General features: G+C 43.5%; 1 protein-coding gene across 19 annotated transcripts in view; it reads left to right on the forward strand.

Annotated features, from left to right (window-relative positions):
* MICAL3 (microtubule associated monooxygenase, calponin and LIM domain containing 3) overlaps window positions 1–16,199 on the forward strand; it is a 178,793-nt gene extending 162,594 nt beyond the window's left edge. For 16 of the 19 annotated variants that reach the window (XM_082765521.1, XM_082765508.1, XM_082765526.1 and 13 more), the window contains 4 exons: window positions 7,497–7,562; window positions 9,924–10,023; window positions 11,026–11,099; window positions 11,186–16,199. In XM_082765521.1, coding sequence (XP_082621647.1) covers window positions 7,497–7,562; window positions 9,924–10,023; window positions 11,026–11,099; window positions 11,186–11,370 — 425 coding nt within the window. In that variant the 3' untranslated portion in view covers window positions 11,371–16,199. The remainder of the gene's footprint in view (window positions 1–7,496; window positions 7,563–9,923; window positions 10,024–11,025; window positions 11,100–11,185) is intronic. The other 3 variants (XM_082765510.1, XM_082765518.1, XM_082765517.1) reach the window with 1 other exon arrangement.
* Window positions 16,200–16,961: the final 762 nt, after the last annotated feature.

The raw sequence follows: 16,961 nt of genomic DNA on the forward strand, positions 1-16,961 counted from the left end.
CTACCCTTCAGACCTCCTGTTCTTCCCCACTAGTTGTTCCTAGTCTTTTACTCCTACTTCTTTTTTAATCCTGGTATTTCCACTGACTCAATCCACAAAGACTCCATCCCTGCCACTAGCTTTCTCACAAAATTTCTGGGTTCTGTTCCCTTTTCTACCCATTATTCTTTGTTTGGATGATCCTAGGTCATACCTTCTCAATAGATCTGTTTTCTTCCGCACCGTACCTCTTGTATATTCTCCTCTCTGTCTCTTCTCCTTTAGTGGTTAGCATTCTTAGTCTCCTTGCTTAATTCCTAGTCTCCTTGCTTAATTAGTCCCAGCCTCAGCTTTCCCACCAGTTCCTTATTCCAGTTTACTCCTTGTCTGTCTGTGGAAGGTACCTTCATTGTTCCCTCTGCATTGAAATGGTCACTTTCCTTTTCCTTGCACCCAGCAGGGAATCCTTGAGGGAACAGCCCCCACACTCCAGTCTTGCTTTCCTCTTGGCTATACTATGCCAAGATAAACAAGATGGGTGTAAGGAAGAGAGCTGGTATGTTTGGTAGTGCTGATTTCAGACATTCGTTCTTTCTTGACAAGATTATGAACATCAGTTAAATGGTTAAAAAAAAAAAAAAAAAAAGAAAGAAAAAGAAAAAAAGTGTGATTGTGTTGTTTAGTTTTTTTGTGGTGGTTTTTTTTTTTTTTTCCTTGTTTAAAGCGTACTCTCCCAGAAGTTTACTTTTTATTAGCTTATTTAACATACTTGAGCTGACTGTGTACTTTAAAGTCCTGCAAATCTACTTCTACAGGGCCAGAGTCTGCTACACTGAAGTGGGAACTGTCCTAATTCCTGTGATTGACAAACACAGCTCTCCTGCAAGAGGGTTGGAGTTTTAGGATAAATATTCTTTCTTGGTCTGCAGCTACTTTTGACACTGAAGTGAATTGGTAACATGTTTTCTTTGCAGTCAATTTAGAGCAGGAAAGAGAGTTTGATAAGCAGAACTTGTTAGAGTACTTTTTAGGTACTGTAAGCAAACAATTAACATTTACCTGATTTCTTTCTGCACACCTCTCACAGCTGCACACAAAAACTAGCAGTCTTGGAAGACAAGGCCAGTGTAGGACTGTATTATTTCTGATTACATTTTGAAATGCCTTGAGATCTAATAGGAGGCAGAAGACTTCTGTGCAGTCATTTATGTGTGTATTCTGCTCCACCTATTGCTTTTTCTATTTTTTTTTAGCCTCCTCATCATTTTTTTATTATTTTTTCCTCTCTTCTACAGGATAAATAAAGATGGTGTTCAGTTTACATGGCAATTCAGTGGTCAATGAGTTTTGTCCAGGTTTCTTACAGTGATCTTTGGAGCATATTGTTATCGACAGAACAACAATATTCTGCTGTCAGAAACCTGGAGTGAAGTACTTAGGAGATAGCTGTCAGAATTCTTTCCTTCAACTTTATAATGCCTGTAGTTGTGTACAATGTTATTGCTCAAGAGGTGGTTTTCTGTATTCATGCTCTTTTACAACTGCATCAAACAGTAAAGCTGGAATGTTTTATTTTTCAGCCACTTTGGTTTCTGACCATAACTGACTTTTAAATGGTGGGAAAGAGAGTATTTCCTGTTCTTGCTGCAGTTTGTCTTACTGATCTCTGCTGGGCCAATCTTTATGTTAAGTACTGAGGTAAAATTAGAGCTCATCTGTCTGTTAAGTGACTGATGGAAGTTGTTAGTAGAATAAGAATTTCTGAAGTGTCATGCTCTTAGCTTGTGATGTTAAGTGCTAGCATAATGGTGCGTGAGAATGGAGATTAGCTTCAGAGATGGATTTCCTACGCAGTGTTGCCATATGCTGATTTCCGAACTGCCCTGGTTAGTTTAGTCAGCAAAATAGAAATGGAAGATTTTTAGATGCAAGATTTGCAAGGGAAATAGTGAGCTATAGGTTAGGGATAGTGGTGTCTGCTACCCTAAACTTTTCACTGTGCTTTCTTCATCCTCACTGAGTGTTTTTACTACTGTTCTTCAGATTATGAAGAAGTATTATGTAGCTACAGGAAAAAAAAAAAAAAAAAAAAGAAAAAAAAAAGGATAAAAACAGTCTTTCTTTAAACAAAAATAAAAAGTAATGAAGACAACAGTCCAGTGTAGCTTGTGCAACAAAGAACAGCATAGAGTGAAAAGGAGGTATATTTTCATGGTAGTTGTACATGTTTTCTACCTTGTTTTAGAGAGGTAGAAATAGGAGCTATGGCATTGATTCTTGTTTTGGCTCTTGATTTCCACCGTTTGATCAAAGTCTGTAGTCTTTCAAGTGTACTATGGCAAGCAAGGTCTTTCTAGTCATGGCTGCATGAACGCAGAAGGATGCAGGGAGCGCTTCATTTCACAGAGGCAAAATAATTGCAGTCACTTCACTGATGAGCTGTGGCTAAATTGTTAGGCAGGGTACACTTGGGAGCCAGGATGTGCTCCTTTTTTCAATATACTGCAGCTCCTGGCTCGGCACTGGTCACCCGATGGACCTTTCTGAATTCCTCTGCTTGCTGTCTTTGGTCCTTGGGCTGTGGGCTGCTGACCTCTGCTTTGAAGAGGTCAGCGGATTGTTTTACAGGCATTTCAGAGAAGTTGGCCTGTGGCATTGAAAGGGAACAACTGGTGATTAACACAATCTGTTTGTGGCTCTGCCTTGGTGGGGAGGAGATGACAATTTTCTGCCCAGAAGCTGTAGTTACATGCAGGACTGTGGCTGACAGCACAGAGGGAACCTGAGAAGCGAATGGTCACAGAAATGGTTCTCTTGCCCTTCTCTTACCCATCAGCTCCTTCAGAACAAACCACATCAGTGGGGCAGTGGTTTATTGGGTTTGCATGGCAAGGTTTTGGTAGCAGGGGGTCTGCAGGAGAGGTCTCTGTGAGCAGCGCCCAGCAGCTGTCCCATGTCAGACCAGAGCCAGCTCCAGACAGCTCCAAAAGGGACCTGCCACCAGAGACAAGCCAGGGAGTGACACTGGGTGGGCCTCAGGGAGAGCAGATTGAAGAAAGGGAAAAAATCCTGCTGCACAACAGCAGCTGGGAGAGCGAGGAGTGAAGCAGCCCTGCAGCCCCCCAGGTGAGTGCAGCAGGAGGGCAGGAGGTGCTCCAGGCAGGCAGCAGCAGTTCCCCTGCGGGCTGTGGAGAGGCCCCTGGTGGAGCAGGCTGTCCCCAGGCAGCCCATGGGTCCCACATGGAGCAGATCTCCACGCTGCAGCCCCCCCATGGGTGGAGGAGCCCCCGGTGGATGTGGCCTGGAGGAGGCTGTGGCCCATGGAGAGCCCCCACAGGAGCAGGCCCCAGGCCGGAGCTGCAGCCCGTGGAGAGGAGCCCACGCAGGAGCAGGGGGCCTGGGGGGAGCTGCCGCCCACCCGTGGGGGACCCGTGCTGGAGCAGTTTGCTCCTGGGGGATGGACCCCATGGTACGGAGCTGTGTGGGAGCAGTGCCTGGAGAGCTGCTGCCTGTGGGCAGCCCCCGCAGGCTCAGTTCAGAAGGACGGCATCCCGTGGGAGGGACCCCACGGGGAGCAGGGGCAGAGAGGGATCATGAAGGAGTGGTGGAGACGAAGCATCAGGGACTGACCACAGCCCCCATTCCCTGCTCCCCTGCGCTGCTCAGAGGGAGGAGGAAGAAGAGGATGGATAAGGGGGAAGGTGTTTTGGGGTTGCTTTTAGTTCTCACTAGTCTGCTAGAAGATAGGCAATAAATTATATGAATCTCCCTACGCTGAATCTGTTTTGCCTGTGACAATAATTGTTGAGTGATCTCCCTGTCCTTATCTCAACCCTTGAGCCCCTTCCATTGTGTTTTCTCCCCTTTCCCTTTGAGGAGGGAGAGTGAGAGCAGTTGTGGTGGAGTTCAGCTGCGTACCAGGATAAAAACACCACAAGCTTGTATTGCTGCTGCCTGCAGCACTCTTCCCATGCTGTGGATGAAAACCTGTGCTGCCAGACCTCACATGTTGTGTTTTTTTGTTTGTTTTTTTTTTTTTTTTGTTTGTTTTTTTTGTAGTGGGGGACATTAACAGAACAGCTGTGGGGTTTTGTTGTTGTTTTGTGGTTTTTGTTTTGTTGTTGTTGTTTTTAATTTCTTTGACAAGAGTTTTTTTCCATCTGGCCTTGACTCTGTGGTCAGGAAAATTTTCTTGCAGTGATGATGTTTTTAATTTGAGCTCATGAGGTGGTGATTTTTCTTCTCTAAGCTGTCATGAGAAAGCTACACTATATACTGTAGGTTTAGTGATGGCTTTGAGAGAAATGAGAAAACACGTAAGGATTTATGTACTGTAATTAAACAAGTGAAGGGCAAGGTAAATGAGACAGTTTTTAACACCGTATGGTGAACTAGAGTGTGCTTTTTAATAGTACTGAATGAGATGCTCAGCCTTGTCCCAGGAGTTTTTTTAAACATAAACGTGCACAGTGAGAACTCTTGCTGTATAGTTGTATGTTTTAAAAATTATCTTTGTCAGGAACGTGAATGATCTGATGGTGCACTCAATATCTGAAAGTATCAGTGTGCTATAGGTGATCTTTTCTCTGGTTCTCTTTCTGAAACAGTTAAGAGACTTTTTTTTTTTTTGAAAGCCTTATCTGAAGGTATAGTGAAATACATGATCTGGAATACACTTAAATATTTGTTACTGAAAAGACTGAAAAATCCTTCTTCCTTTCAGGAAATTTGATAAAATCTTTCTCTCTTTAAAATTGGAAAGTTCCTGTTTCAGTCTGTGTATAGTATGTGTACCACCTGTATAAATACTTGTGTTAGCAAGGTTGGGGAGGCAGTTTTCATAAATACCACTTTAGAGAATTAAAAAAAAAATAATAAATAAAAAAAATAAAGTTTTGCTGCGTTATATGTTTTATAATACTTGTGACTTTGGATTATAGCACCTTTTAGAGTATAATTGGTGCAGTTTTCACCAATTATGCAGCTTTAGAGAACTATAACAGGTAAGTTTTCAGGTTGCACTTCACCCTGTCCTCATTATTTAGTAAATCAGGATCAGTAAATAAGGATCACTTTAAAGGCTTGCTAATCATCCTGGGATGGACAGAAGTTGTTTTGAAAGCAACTGTAATGATCTTGTAACCTGTATTCACTGATGCAACTATAATTTACACCTGGATTAACTGGAAAGTGCTTTAATAGTGCAGGTTATGTTCAGTATCTTAACTGAAGAGCACATGAACATTTCCAGTAGCAAGATTATTATAGATAATATGGACTTTGTAACTTGATACAAGGACACATTTCCTTAGACAAGAGTGGGGAGGATTATATTTCTGTTAAAAACAGAATATCTAAGAACAAATGAAGAAAAACACAATTATAGGGAGTGTGTGGGGGGTCTGTATTCGTCTTCTGCTATGTAAGTCTTGTGGCTTTTTACCAGAGACCAAAGGTGTTATCTTTTCCTAGCATGTGGCATTTTGCTTGGTGATGACAAAAGGTGGTAGTTTGTGGCCTTGTCACAATGAGATGAGTGGTGTTTTCCTATACCAGGTATTTATTTTCAGATCAAATATGGCAAATCGAGAATTCTTCACCAAGTCTCTAAGCCCGTAGTTTGAAATTTAGAAATGTAACTGCATTTGAGTCAGCAACATCCCTCACTCCCCCCAAATTCTGAATGAAATCTCAGACCTTGAAAAACTGAAGTGAATTCTTCATACAGTTAAACATCCATCTCCTAATCTTCCCAAAAAGGAACTGATAGACCATTAATTAAGAGTATAAAAGCTTATAGGGTAAAATACTGAGGTTGAATAAGATAAGGTGTGAAATAAAAAATGTAATGGGTATTGTGCACTAAATGCTATGTATGGAAGCTTGTTCTTCACGGTGGGTAGCCTGTGTGGTTTGGTGGGTTTGGGGCTTGTTTGTGCTTTTGTAACCTAGATCTGTGAAATGGCAATCATAGGAAAAACAGCCTTAGCAATTTTCATTTTAAATGAAGAAGTCAGAAAATTCTGAACAACTAGAATTAAGGCTCTGGTACTGTCAGCTAGCGCTGGTACGATGCTTTATTTGTAACTGTCACATGCCGCCTGTGGAACCCCTCCTGATGTTGCCCCTTCCTGCCCCCAGTATGGAGGCTTCTGCCTGCCTGAGAAAGCCACGCTGCTTGGTCACAGGCTTTGAAGCCGACGTGCTCTCCCTCTCACTCCAGTGTGTCCTCCGTGTGCTGGTCTGGTTCTGTGATGGTCCCTTCTAAAGCCTTCCCAGTTTGCCGGTAGTCTGGAGTTTTGTAAAGATGTTTCCAAACCATATATATGTCAAGCTCTGCTGACTTCTCCAAATTATGAGTTATTCTTGCCGTAATATTGTTGTGGAGTTCGTGCCTTTTCCCAACACACAAATGCCTTCTCTTCAATGCAAACCCTATTCAAATGTGGTTGTGCATTGAGAGCAGTGCTTCATTCTGATAGCTTTGACATTTCAGACTCTTCGGCTTCTTGGTGCATATGTTCTCCTGTAACTATTAGTGATATTGGTTATTTTTTACCATTTCTTTCTGCAACATGAAGTACAGCTGAAAAGCAAATTCTCAGTGTTAAAACAGCTGAACCACTGTAGAGATGAGAAATATTTATCCTTCGCTGGGTGACAGAGATGATGAAAAAGATTCAGTAAGTCACTGATACTAACAGAATTTGTAAGCTTTTGAAATGAGAATGTCAAAGGACAGCTTTAAATTTACTGTTTTAACCACACAAAGTCCTCAGTTAATTGTTCCCCCCACAAATGCTGATGTGAATATTTTTTTTACCCATGTAAAGTTGATTCCCCTTGTGAGCACTGCAGTCCAACTGAGACATGTGTACTCACCATGCCTGACACAGCAGATCCTACCAGACAGGTTGCACGTTAATCAGATTCTCCCTGCAACATTCCCTGTCTGAAGGAATTATTTTCCATTAAAAAGGACACTTTTACCATCAGTGGATGCTGCCATGGTGGTAAGAGCATGGTCCTGAGAAAGATTTATGGTAGAGTGGCTGCTTACAGCTGGTGTCTTATGCATGCAGGCGAGACTTTTTGTAACCCTGCTTGAAATTTGCCATTTATCAGCAGGAGTTAACTGTTCATCTCTGCTCATCCTGACATCTTGTTCACAAAATTTTTGGTTAAAAACGGTATGATTGAAAATGTATGTTAGGAAGAAGTCAACAATAACCTCCTGCCTGAAGGAGGAAGAGTTCACCAGTACCTCAGCCTACCTCTTATCTGTTATCTGTGCTTACTAGGGACATTACTCATCTGTAGACTGTATCCCTTGTTTCTGCTTCTCCATTTCTTGTATTTTTTCTTTTCTTTTCTTCTTGTGTTTCCTTTCTTTCTCACTCTTACGCTTTTTGTCCTTTGCTTGTCTTTTATTTCACCCCTTTCCTCCTCTTCCGTTCCACTTCCAACTTCCTCTTCCTCTCCTGCCTCTTCCTCTTCCTCGTTTGGTCCTATTGAAGTTGAGCCCAATGCCGGGACACCACGTCGTAGACCTCTCTCCTTCTGCCCTTGCTGTGCCCATGAAGGTAACGTAACCTCACACGCTCCCCGTTCTCCTTGACCACAGCTGGGTTTTCATAGCAGAAGTAGTCAGCGAGTGACCACAAGGTCCCAGTCCTGTCCCCACCCTTTTCTTGCTGTTTCCCCAAACCAGCCTTCTCGATAGCAACCTGATAAACAGCTTTTGTGGGCCTGTGGCGAGTTACTAAAGGTACAGTATCCCTTTGGCTGGTCCCAGCTGTGCTAGGGAGGGTGCAGTGACTGGGAGGGACGTTGGCAGCAGCTGTGGGAGCAGCAACGTCACACTCAAAAGTTTCTGGTTTTGTTTGGTGGCTTCGGTTTCCCCTTTCCTCCTGAAAGATGCTTGGAAAGGGGTGGGGTAAGGGAAGAAAATCTCCTTCCTTACGTGACCTTTTAATTAGTATATATGGATTAACGGAATACTGTGTCTTTATAAGGACTGGTTTGCAAAACATCCTTGAGCTTTAAAAGCCAACAGACCTTAAGCTAGACCAGTTTTCCCTCATCTGTCTTGCTGAGTGCATTCTTTAACTGTCCCAAATGGAGTTTGCCATCGAGTTTCCATTGCCAAGGCATGGGGGAAGGGGGCTGTTTATGTGTGTTCATGGTGTAATTTTGCTAACCACTTACTCTGCTTCCCATGGTGCTCCCTCACATCAGTTGTCAGTGCTCCCTCTCCAGTCCTTCCATTACTCCTCTGCTCATTGGCTGTTTGAAAATATTTATATATTTCATAGGTCCGTAGTCTTGTGGTTTTTTTTTTTGGCTTTTCCTTAGAGGCATTTGTTTTCTATACATCCTGGCATTGGAAGGGATGGGGAGACTTCCCAGTGCTCTCATGGCGCCACGGCACTGGACATCTGCATGTACGGTCTCCCTCTCCCGTCGCCATACGGGCATACTGTGCAGAGACGCTCAGAAAGGCATGCTTGGAACTGAGCAACACACTCGTATAGAGCCCAGGGAGCCCCAGGCTCTTGGGGTGGTACAGCTGGGTCTGGGATTTCCCAAGGGTCTGCTCTTACAATTTTTGGAGGGCAGGTGTTCTCGGACGAAGCTGCAGTGTACAGGAATGGTAGGGCCACCTTTGTTTAGCTCCAGTGCAGCACTTCTCTGGTGAGCTCATAAGGGTGAAGGCAGGCCACAGATGTGAATTAACTAGCCATTGATGTTATAATTGAGTAGTGCTTCCCAGAGTTGGTGTACTAAGCTCGCTGCATGATTGTTTTGGCATCAAAATGGCTATTTAAGAGGTTTTTGGTCTTGATAGCATGACTCCAAAATAACAAGCTTAGACAGGGGTGTTAGTTACTTCAGGATGCCTAGGTCACACGCAAGCTGGTGGGATGCAGCACCCAGAAAATGCTGTAGAGCGTGATTTGAGGCCCTGCTCCTGCCTCCATTTCTGTGCAGGTAGGCGCATTGCTAGTGTCTTTGTTGGTATAAAAGTCATGGCACTCACCTGCAGATAGTTCAGTGTGGATTCAGTGGCCCAAAACCAGGAGATTGCTAGGAGGAACTTCCCTGGTAAGCCCTTGGGTTTGATAAATTTCAACAGGAGGCTTTGGGATCAGCACCCTGCAGTTTATTCTACATAACTCCTGACAGATAGGAGATTGATCAGTGGCCTACCGAGTAAGCCTAGGAGTTGGTTTGGCAATAAATGAAATAGCAACTGAGAGTTCTGTATTAGCCCACATTTTTTTTGCTTTTGCTTCTACATTAGCAAAGGTGTCTGGTGGTTCTCTTTAACTTTCCAGTGCTGATGTGCAATATGGTAGAAGTAGTTTCTGTGTTCGCTGTGCAGAGGGAATCTTCAAGGTGGCTAGATGCATGTGGCTAGTAGGAGAAGTCAAAAAAAAAAAAAAAAAAAAAAAGATTTATTTAGCTATTGAAATAAGAAAAGATGAGATGTTACTTTTTGCCAGTAAAATAAAGATTGAGGATGTGCAATTGAAGCAAATCAGGGTAAAACACATGGAGTGGCAATTGAGTCAATTTCTGATGAAAATACACTTCAGGAACTGGCATGAGGAACTTTAAGACTTTGCTTTTAATGAAAGGAAAAGTGAAATATTTAACAGAAGTCTGGGCTTTCCACAGTAAGCGTGAGGAAGAAACAAGCAATCACAAGAAAATCAGAAAGCAAACAAAAATCAGGCTCCAAAGACAAGAGAATCCTTTTGGAGGTGACTTCCACTCTTCTGTCTGCTCTAGGCAAACTGAATGGACCCGGCTTGGGAGTGCTCTGGCAGCATCTTGCTCGGCTTTCTTTGCACATTTTGCCCCATTGCTGTTTTTGCCATTTGGACTTGTAAGGATTACACAGCATTTCCTGGAAATTTAACGAGTTTATTTTTTTGCAGGCATGGGAAAGAAGGATGATCCCAAGCTGATGCAGGAGTGGTTCAAGCTGGTGCAGGAGAAGAACGCCTTGGTTCGCTACGAGTCCGAACTGATGATATTGTGAGTGAACGTGCTAAGCTTCAAAAGAGGGATTATTTTAGAGATAGTAGTAGCAGATCTGTCACTGCTGTCTTCCCTGTAATGCCTGAAGGTCAGCAGTCTCTCAGGTTGATTCTTGGCTGAGATATGAATCAGGCTCTGTTTTAGAAGAGTGCTAGAAGGAATAGTAAGGAATGTAAGTTCCAGCTATTTATGTACATGCAGAAGTATGGTTGTTCAGCTCTGAGCCTTTCCCAAGATGTTCTGGCATAAAACATAAGTTGTTCACACAAGTGTATTGAGTTACACAGAAATAATCCATGATTCTTCCTGGTTTTGGTAGAGTTCACTTCTGAGTGTAGCCAAAACTGTTTAATTCCATCTCCTTTGCCGTGTGGGCCTCTTCTCTGCCTGTAGAGGGACTCTGGTGCTTCCCATTTGGGCTCAGATGAAAAGTATTTTCCCTGTTAACAAAACAGGGAGTTTTCTCAGTCTCCATGGTGCAAATTCACTGAAATTAGTTTCCGAGTATGTCAGCTCACCTGGGTAGTGTGGAAACTCAGTGTCTGTTTCAGTGCCTGTGTCAGAAAAGCCCCAAGGTGCTGTCTGCATTTGAGTCTGAAAAGGCAATGTCCTGGCTTGTCCTCAGTTGGTAAATAACTTCTGTCTTTAGAGTGGGAAGTGGGAGGAGATACATAGAGGTAAAGTATGATTTTATGGTGATGACAGCTTTGTTTGTTCCTTCACACTGTTTTAAATTTAATCAACATCAAATTGCTCAGCTTTGTGTATTGCACTTCCTAGCTGAAGGCAAAGAACCTGAGATACTGAAAGTACATTTGCATCTGTAAAATATACAGTTCTATATGGTAAGCATCTTTAAAATTGCTCCAGAACAGATTGATAAAATGCATGACATATCTAGAGGGGGGCAGAAACTGAGAACAGATATGGAGCAATTGTACAGAGTATTTTGATACTCTGAGTAGTTTTATTTGGACTCCTGTTGTGTTTCCCTTCCAGTGCTCGGGAGCTGGAACTGGAAGACAGGCAGAGTCGATTACAGCAGGAGCTCCGGGAGAGGATGGCAGTGGAAGGTGAGAGCAGTAAAGAATATTTCATAGTTTTTGTATGTACATACTGCTAGTCTCGTGTGTGCTGACAGTTTCTGATGTCTCTGTAGATCATCTGAAGACAGACGAGGAGCTATCAGAGGAGAAGAGGATCCTGAACGAGATGCTAGAAGTAGTGGAGCAGAGAGATTCTCTCGTGGCTCTCCTCGAGGAACAACGGCTTCGAGAAAAAGAGGAAGACAAGGACCTGGAGGCAGTCATGCTCTCCAAAGGTTTTAGCTTGAACTGGTCCTGAGCTTGACACATTTACCTCTGCTGGTCTGCGTTGTCCGGTTGGCCTACCCTGAGTTCGCCAGAATTACGTGGATAGGAAGATGCTGAAGGGGAAATCTCCAAAGGGTCTGCCAGCATGCAGTGATTCGGTTTGAAGCACTCAGAAGCCTTTTGATAAGTGTGTTGGTTCCAGAAGCTTAAGTTTTACATGTCTGCAAGCCAAGTTGAAGATAATGAGTTGAGTTTGTGGAGTCTCCTCGAGGGTCCTGTATGATGGGCCTCATTTTTTTTTTTGTGTGGTAGGAGGGAGAGGAATAATCCATGTGTGGGGAAGGAGGTTAAGGGAAGAAGTACCCTTAACTAATCTGGATTTATGGCAGTCTATTCCTTTCCCATTTTTACTACACCAATTCTAATAAAAGGGAGGGAAGTGGCAACCCTCTCTGGAAAACCACAGCAGCCTGTAGCAGCCTGTATGGTGGAGTCAACTATCCAGAAGAGCTCCAGAAGCCCAGGGCAGTACCTTCTTTGCTTTAGTCTTCCTCCCCACCAAAGAAACCTGCAGTTGGCCACGATGCATGGATATGAAGAAATTGGAGACAGAGAAGACACTACTAGCATTTGTGATGGAACTCTGTCTCCTGGTTTTTAAAGAGATTTGGGCATCAGAGGACTCGCTCCCTATCATAGTCTCCTAAATCTTTATTGTTGGGGAAGAAAGGGGAGAAGAAGAGAGGGAAGATGCCCTTCTGCTTTGCTACACACTGGAGAGACAGCTACTGCTGGCCTTAGTCTTCGTGGCCACGGCTCAGAGGCTGTTGGGCTTCTTTGTTCTGTTTTTGTTGCGACTGTTTTGACACTGGAAAATACGGACTGTGGGACAGTGGTAACTGTGTGCTGGGGCAGGGGTGTTACCAAGCAGCATTCCCTGGCTGTTAGGCCCCTAAAAGGGAGAAGCCCTTAAGTGACTGAAACCACCATTAAGACTTTTCAGTGTTTTTATTTTTTTCCTCTGTATTTTGTTTTTGCACATTGGAAACGAAGCTTAAGTCCTGCCTGGGCCCTCAGTCACTTTGACCCTTTTATGTCGATTAACTTATTTTTTTAATACTTGAAAGAAGATTCATTTTTGTATCTTTTAGGAAAAAAAAATGGACGAGTGATGGGTGTGTGTGCCTGCTGCATCCTACAACTTCCACTTCTAAATTACTGGACGTTGTTACCTGTGGCTATTTATTAGTGTTCTTATTAATAATTTTAATGTTACACATATTTGAGTGTGGAGGGAGTGTTTTAACTCTGTTAGAGGAAGACACTACTGTGGATTGTTCCCGGCTTCACAGCAAGGGCAGCCTTTGTGGACCCCATGGATGTATCCTGCCCTAGCAGATTTCCTTTATGACAAAATCCTGCGCACTCATGGAGTTGTAAGAATCTATTTTGTGCTCCTAGCATACTTTTCATCTGCATCCCAGAATCCCTCTGTTGGACTAATAAACCTATAATTTATTTAAATTTTTATAACAAGAAAGCCAAAAACATGAGGTAGAACTATCCCATAGATCTCTTTCTCGCTGAAAGATGGGACCCTCACACTCTTGAGATACAGCTAGAGGGACTTCCATGAAAACAAAAATAGCACATTTCCTGCTGCAGCTGTTGGAAGAAGCTCCTCTTGGCTCAGCTAGTGAAGCTGCTGCTTTTAAGCCATGAGGGTACTCATTGTAACCGTACATTAAGTAACGAGCAGGACATGCACTGAGCAGTTCAGTACCATCCACTGTTTTACAGCTTCTCAGAGCACACTAATCCTTAACTTGTTGCACAGAGCTGAAATAGCACTGTGTGTTGGGTCTGTGTCCCATCCTTAACGTGATGCGTTAAGAGGTTCTTTGTGTTTTGAGGTTGTTTTTTTTTTTTTTTTTTCTTTTTCTTTGGTTTGTTTTCCCTTAAGTTGTTGCCTATTCTATTTTCTTAAAAAAAAAAAAAAAAAGTACTAAGCCTGCTCACCAGTGTCTTTGCGGAAGTGTCCCATGTCCCATTCCCAAGCACATTCACACAGCATGCTGGCTCTTTCAGCTTAGATATACGCTGTTGGTGCAAGATACCCCAGCAGGGCTGAACATCCTTTAATCTTTTGTCCCAGGATAGAAATTATCAAGGTTTCTTGCTGTTGACTCTCTACTTTCTTCAGAGAGGTCTTCTGTAAGCCAGCGTCTACAACCGGAATTCACCTCTGACTCATGAGCATATCTCAGGCTGAGCAAGAATGGGTTGGACTGCCTCCAGGGTCTCTGAGCAGGGCTGGCCGTTAGCTGTGGAAATGTATTTTATCACCTCAAGAGTTTCCCCTTTGCCCCCTCTACTGTTTTCTGCTAAGGCATTGCAAATGAAACCCAAATGCTCGTGAAACAAAGCAGACAGGCAGCTGCACTGCTAAGGTTAACGAGGCGTGCTAGGATGCGGTGCCTGCTCTACCGGCACCGCGGGACAAACCTCTTCAGGAGTGCTGGCCTGCCTGCGGGACGGCCAGCAAACAGGTGTCCCCCTCCGTCAGTGCAGGGGCCAGCAGCAGAAGCCACGTTGGTAACAGGAGTTTACAGTCTGCTTTTGGGGGGCCAGTGGAAACTGGAGAGGGAAGAGAGGGAAATGAGGTAGTTTACAACAAACTGTCTTGCACAGAGAAGTGGCCTCAGTCCATTTTATAGTGCACGATGTGTAAGGACCACATCTAACTTTTAACAAAAGATCACTGAATGTGAGCTGTAGAACAGAAAGAAATCCTAAAGAAGAAATACCAGATTACTGCTTTTCCCTTTCTTGCTGGAGGACACTGACTAGGTTTTTGCAGTGCCTAAGAGTGGTATCACTTGAGGGCGTAACGCCCTCCTGCAGGGGGAGACCACCTTTTCTAAAACTGAACTCTTTAGGTCATGCTAAAGTCCTCCAGCACTGAGAATAAAAATGAAAGCCTAACGTTGCACACACAAATTAGTTGAAAATACATGAAAGGGAATCTTAAAAGGCCTTTTTATATCAAATGGTTGTAAAAGGCACAACTTGTATTTGCTGTTCAGTTGCACTTTAAGAATATAACTTGCATATCAGATACTGGGTTTTTTACTATCTGAATATTTTTAATTCAAATTTTATATTTGTAAAGCTGAGGAAGGCTCTTGTGACCACAAGATTCCTTATTTGTATCAGAATCCAAGTCAGATGTTCGAGCTCCTCGTGCTGTCCCTGCGGGCAGCAGCACATGTCTCAGCCGCGTGCACGCAGTGACGTGCCTCCGTGTTGTGTCTGAGGGTAGAGGAGAGGCCCTCGGCTTCGAGCAGGGGTCCCGGGCCATACCAGGGGCTGGGCGCTTCCTCCAGAGCTGAGCTCGGGACCTAACCTGGGTTTGGTTTTAAATGGGCACGCCCGCCGAGGAGGGGGCAAGCACGTCAGTCCCCTAAGGGGAAGGAAAAGGATAAAGGGAGGGGATGCCTCCTGGAAACACCCGGGAGGCAAATGAGGATGGGGGAGTGAGGACTGCCAAAACAACCAATCTGCTGTTTTCACAGTACGTTTTTATTTTTAACCGTTCTGTTCCTTTTATCATCTTTTCATTAAAACTCACAAATGGCTGTAAAATCCTGAGCTTCAGAGAACTATGCATGGGGAGATGACAAGTATCTTTCAGCTCCAACTTTCAGTTAACCAAAACCCCATGGTCTCGCTAGGGCATGTTACGAACCACATTGCTGAACATATTTTAGAGCAAACTGCAAGTTTTACAAGTCCGTCTTACTCTCTATCTGTCTCTGCATTTTATGTAAATATTTGTTTGTATGTACAGACACCAGTGGGCCCTTGGGTTACCCCTGCGGTCTGAGTTTTGTGCAAAGCCTAGGCCTCTGTTAGAACAACACAGTGCTTGCATAGACCTAGTCACCACGTTTGTGTGCACTCTGGTGGTTTTTAATATTTTTATACATCCTAATCTTGAACATTATGAAGTATTAGAAGTGTTCTAGACTGCATGATCTAGAGCAGCCAGCAGTTCCATTTTTTTAGCAGCTGTTCCTAAAATGTTCACAGCTACACCTTGTTTGGTTAACATTCTTTCAAAATGAGTTTTCAATTAAATGTTTACACCAAGCACCAGTGGATGAGAAAGGTGTTGCGTTATAAAATCTGTGTACAAAATGAAAAGCCACTGTATGGCTGTATGGGAGCCTAAATCATCACTGTCTGCAATAAAGAGAACTCTTTAAGCGTACTAAAAAACCAGCCTGTATATAGTTGACAGAGAGAGATTGCTTGCTCTTGACTATTGCAAAATAGCCGAGATTAGAAGCTTTCCAAAAGCCTCCACTTTTGAATTGCTCCAGAGTACTGCTGTAGGCAGGGTAGTGGGCAGACGAGGATGTCACTGACAGTAGATGTGAAGGGGAGGATGCCAAGTTGTGATGGCATTGCAGTAATTTAAATACTCTCTGTATCTGTGCGTGCATGCGTGTGTGTGTGTGTAAAGTCTATTCCAGGTGAAGGGATCTGCTTTGGCATCTTCCCTTTTGAATGAAAGTAAACTCTGATATTCAGATTGGTCAAGGCTTTTATGGTTGGCATTTATGGAGTGTTAACAGAAAAGCGTATACCCTACCTGTAAAAAGAAAAAAAAAAAACAACAAAAAAACTAAAAACCAACAACAAAAAAAAATCCCTCTCTGTTCCAGCCTGTTTTCTCCTGTTTGGTTGTGTTTCATCATTTGTTTTTATGCACACTTGCTTCATTGGTGTTGAGATTTTAGCACCTCAGATGGCCAACTGAACTAAAAAAAAAATAAAGTCATTAATTATTTTTTCTTTTTGTTGCTGGAGTTACCATTTGTTTCCCTTGCGTTCATTCCCACAGTTGATGATAGAAGAGGAAGCCAGGAGCCTAAGGGAATGTGATCTTGAGATAAGATTAAAAAAAACACAGGCGTTACAGGACTTGATGTTGGCTTTTCTATTGGCAGAACAGTTTGAGCCCTGCTGAATTACCTGGAATACAGATGGATCTTCACAAAGCCCCAGCACATGGTCCTCCTTTCTCCGATTTTACATTGCTGCTTCTATGAAAAGAAATTGCAACAAATAACTAAAAAGGGGTGAAAGTAATCAAAATTCAATTGCAGGAACTAGGATTTACTTTCTATAGCTGTAGTTCCCTTCCTTAGTTTACAGTCCTGGCGTGAGCCCTGGTACAGTTGTGTTCAGCAAAACAGGAAGAGTGACACCAAGCACTTTGCTGCTGATGTCCCATTTTGCTTTAGGCCTCCACCACTGCATGCCCTTGGTTCACCCGCCCTGTGGCAGCTCAGGAAGGTCGGGGAGCTCCACGCAGCTCCAGAGCGGTCTCATCAACATCCTGGAAGGATTCGGAGGTGAAACCTCACCAGCGTGTGTCAAGAAAAGCTGTCTCACCCGGGTATCTCCTGTTTGAGAGAGAACAGATGTTCAGCTCGAGTGCTGGGTGTTGCATCCAGTAAATGCCAGGAGTTTAAAGCCCAGAGGAACTGCAGCCGCTTCACGGCACTGCCATGATCAAGTATGTGAGGCGAATCATAAGACGTGTGCCTTATA

This window comes from Aythya marila (assembly GCF_965140915.1).
Source record: "Aythya marila genome assembly, chromosome: 1".
Classification (NCBI taxonomy): domain Eukaryota; kingdom Metazoa; phylum Chordata; class Aves; order Anseriformes; family Anatidae; genus Aythya; species Aythya marila.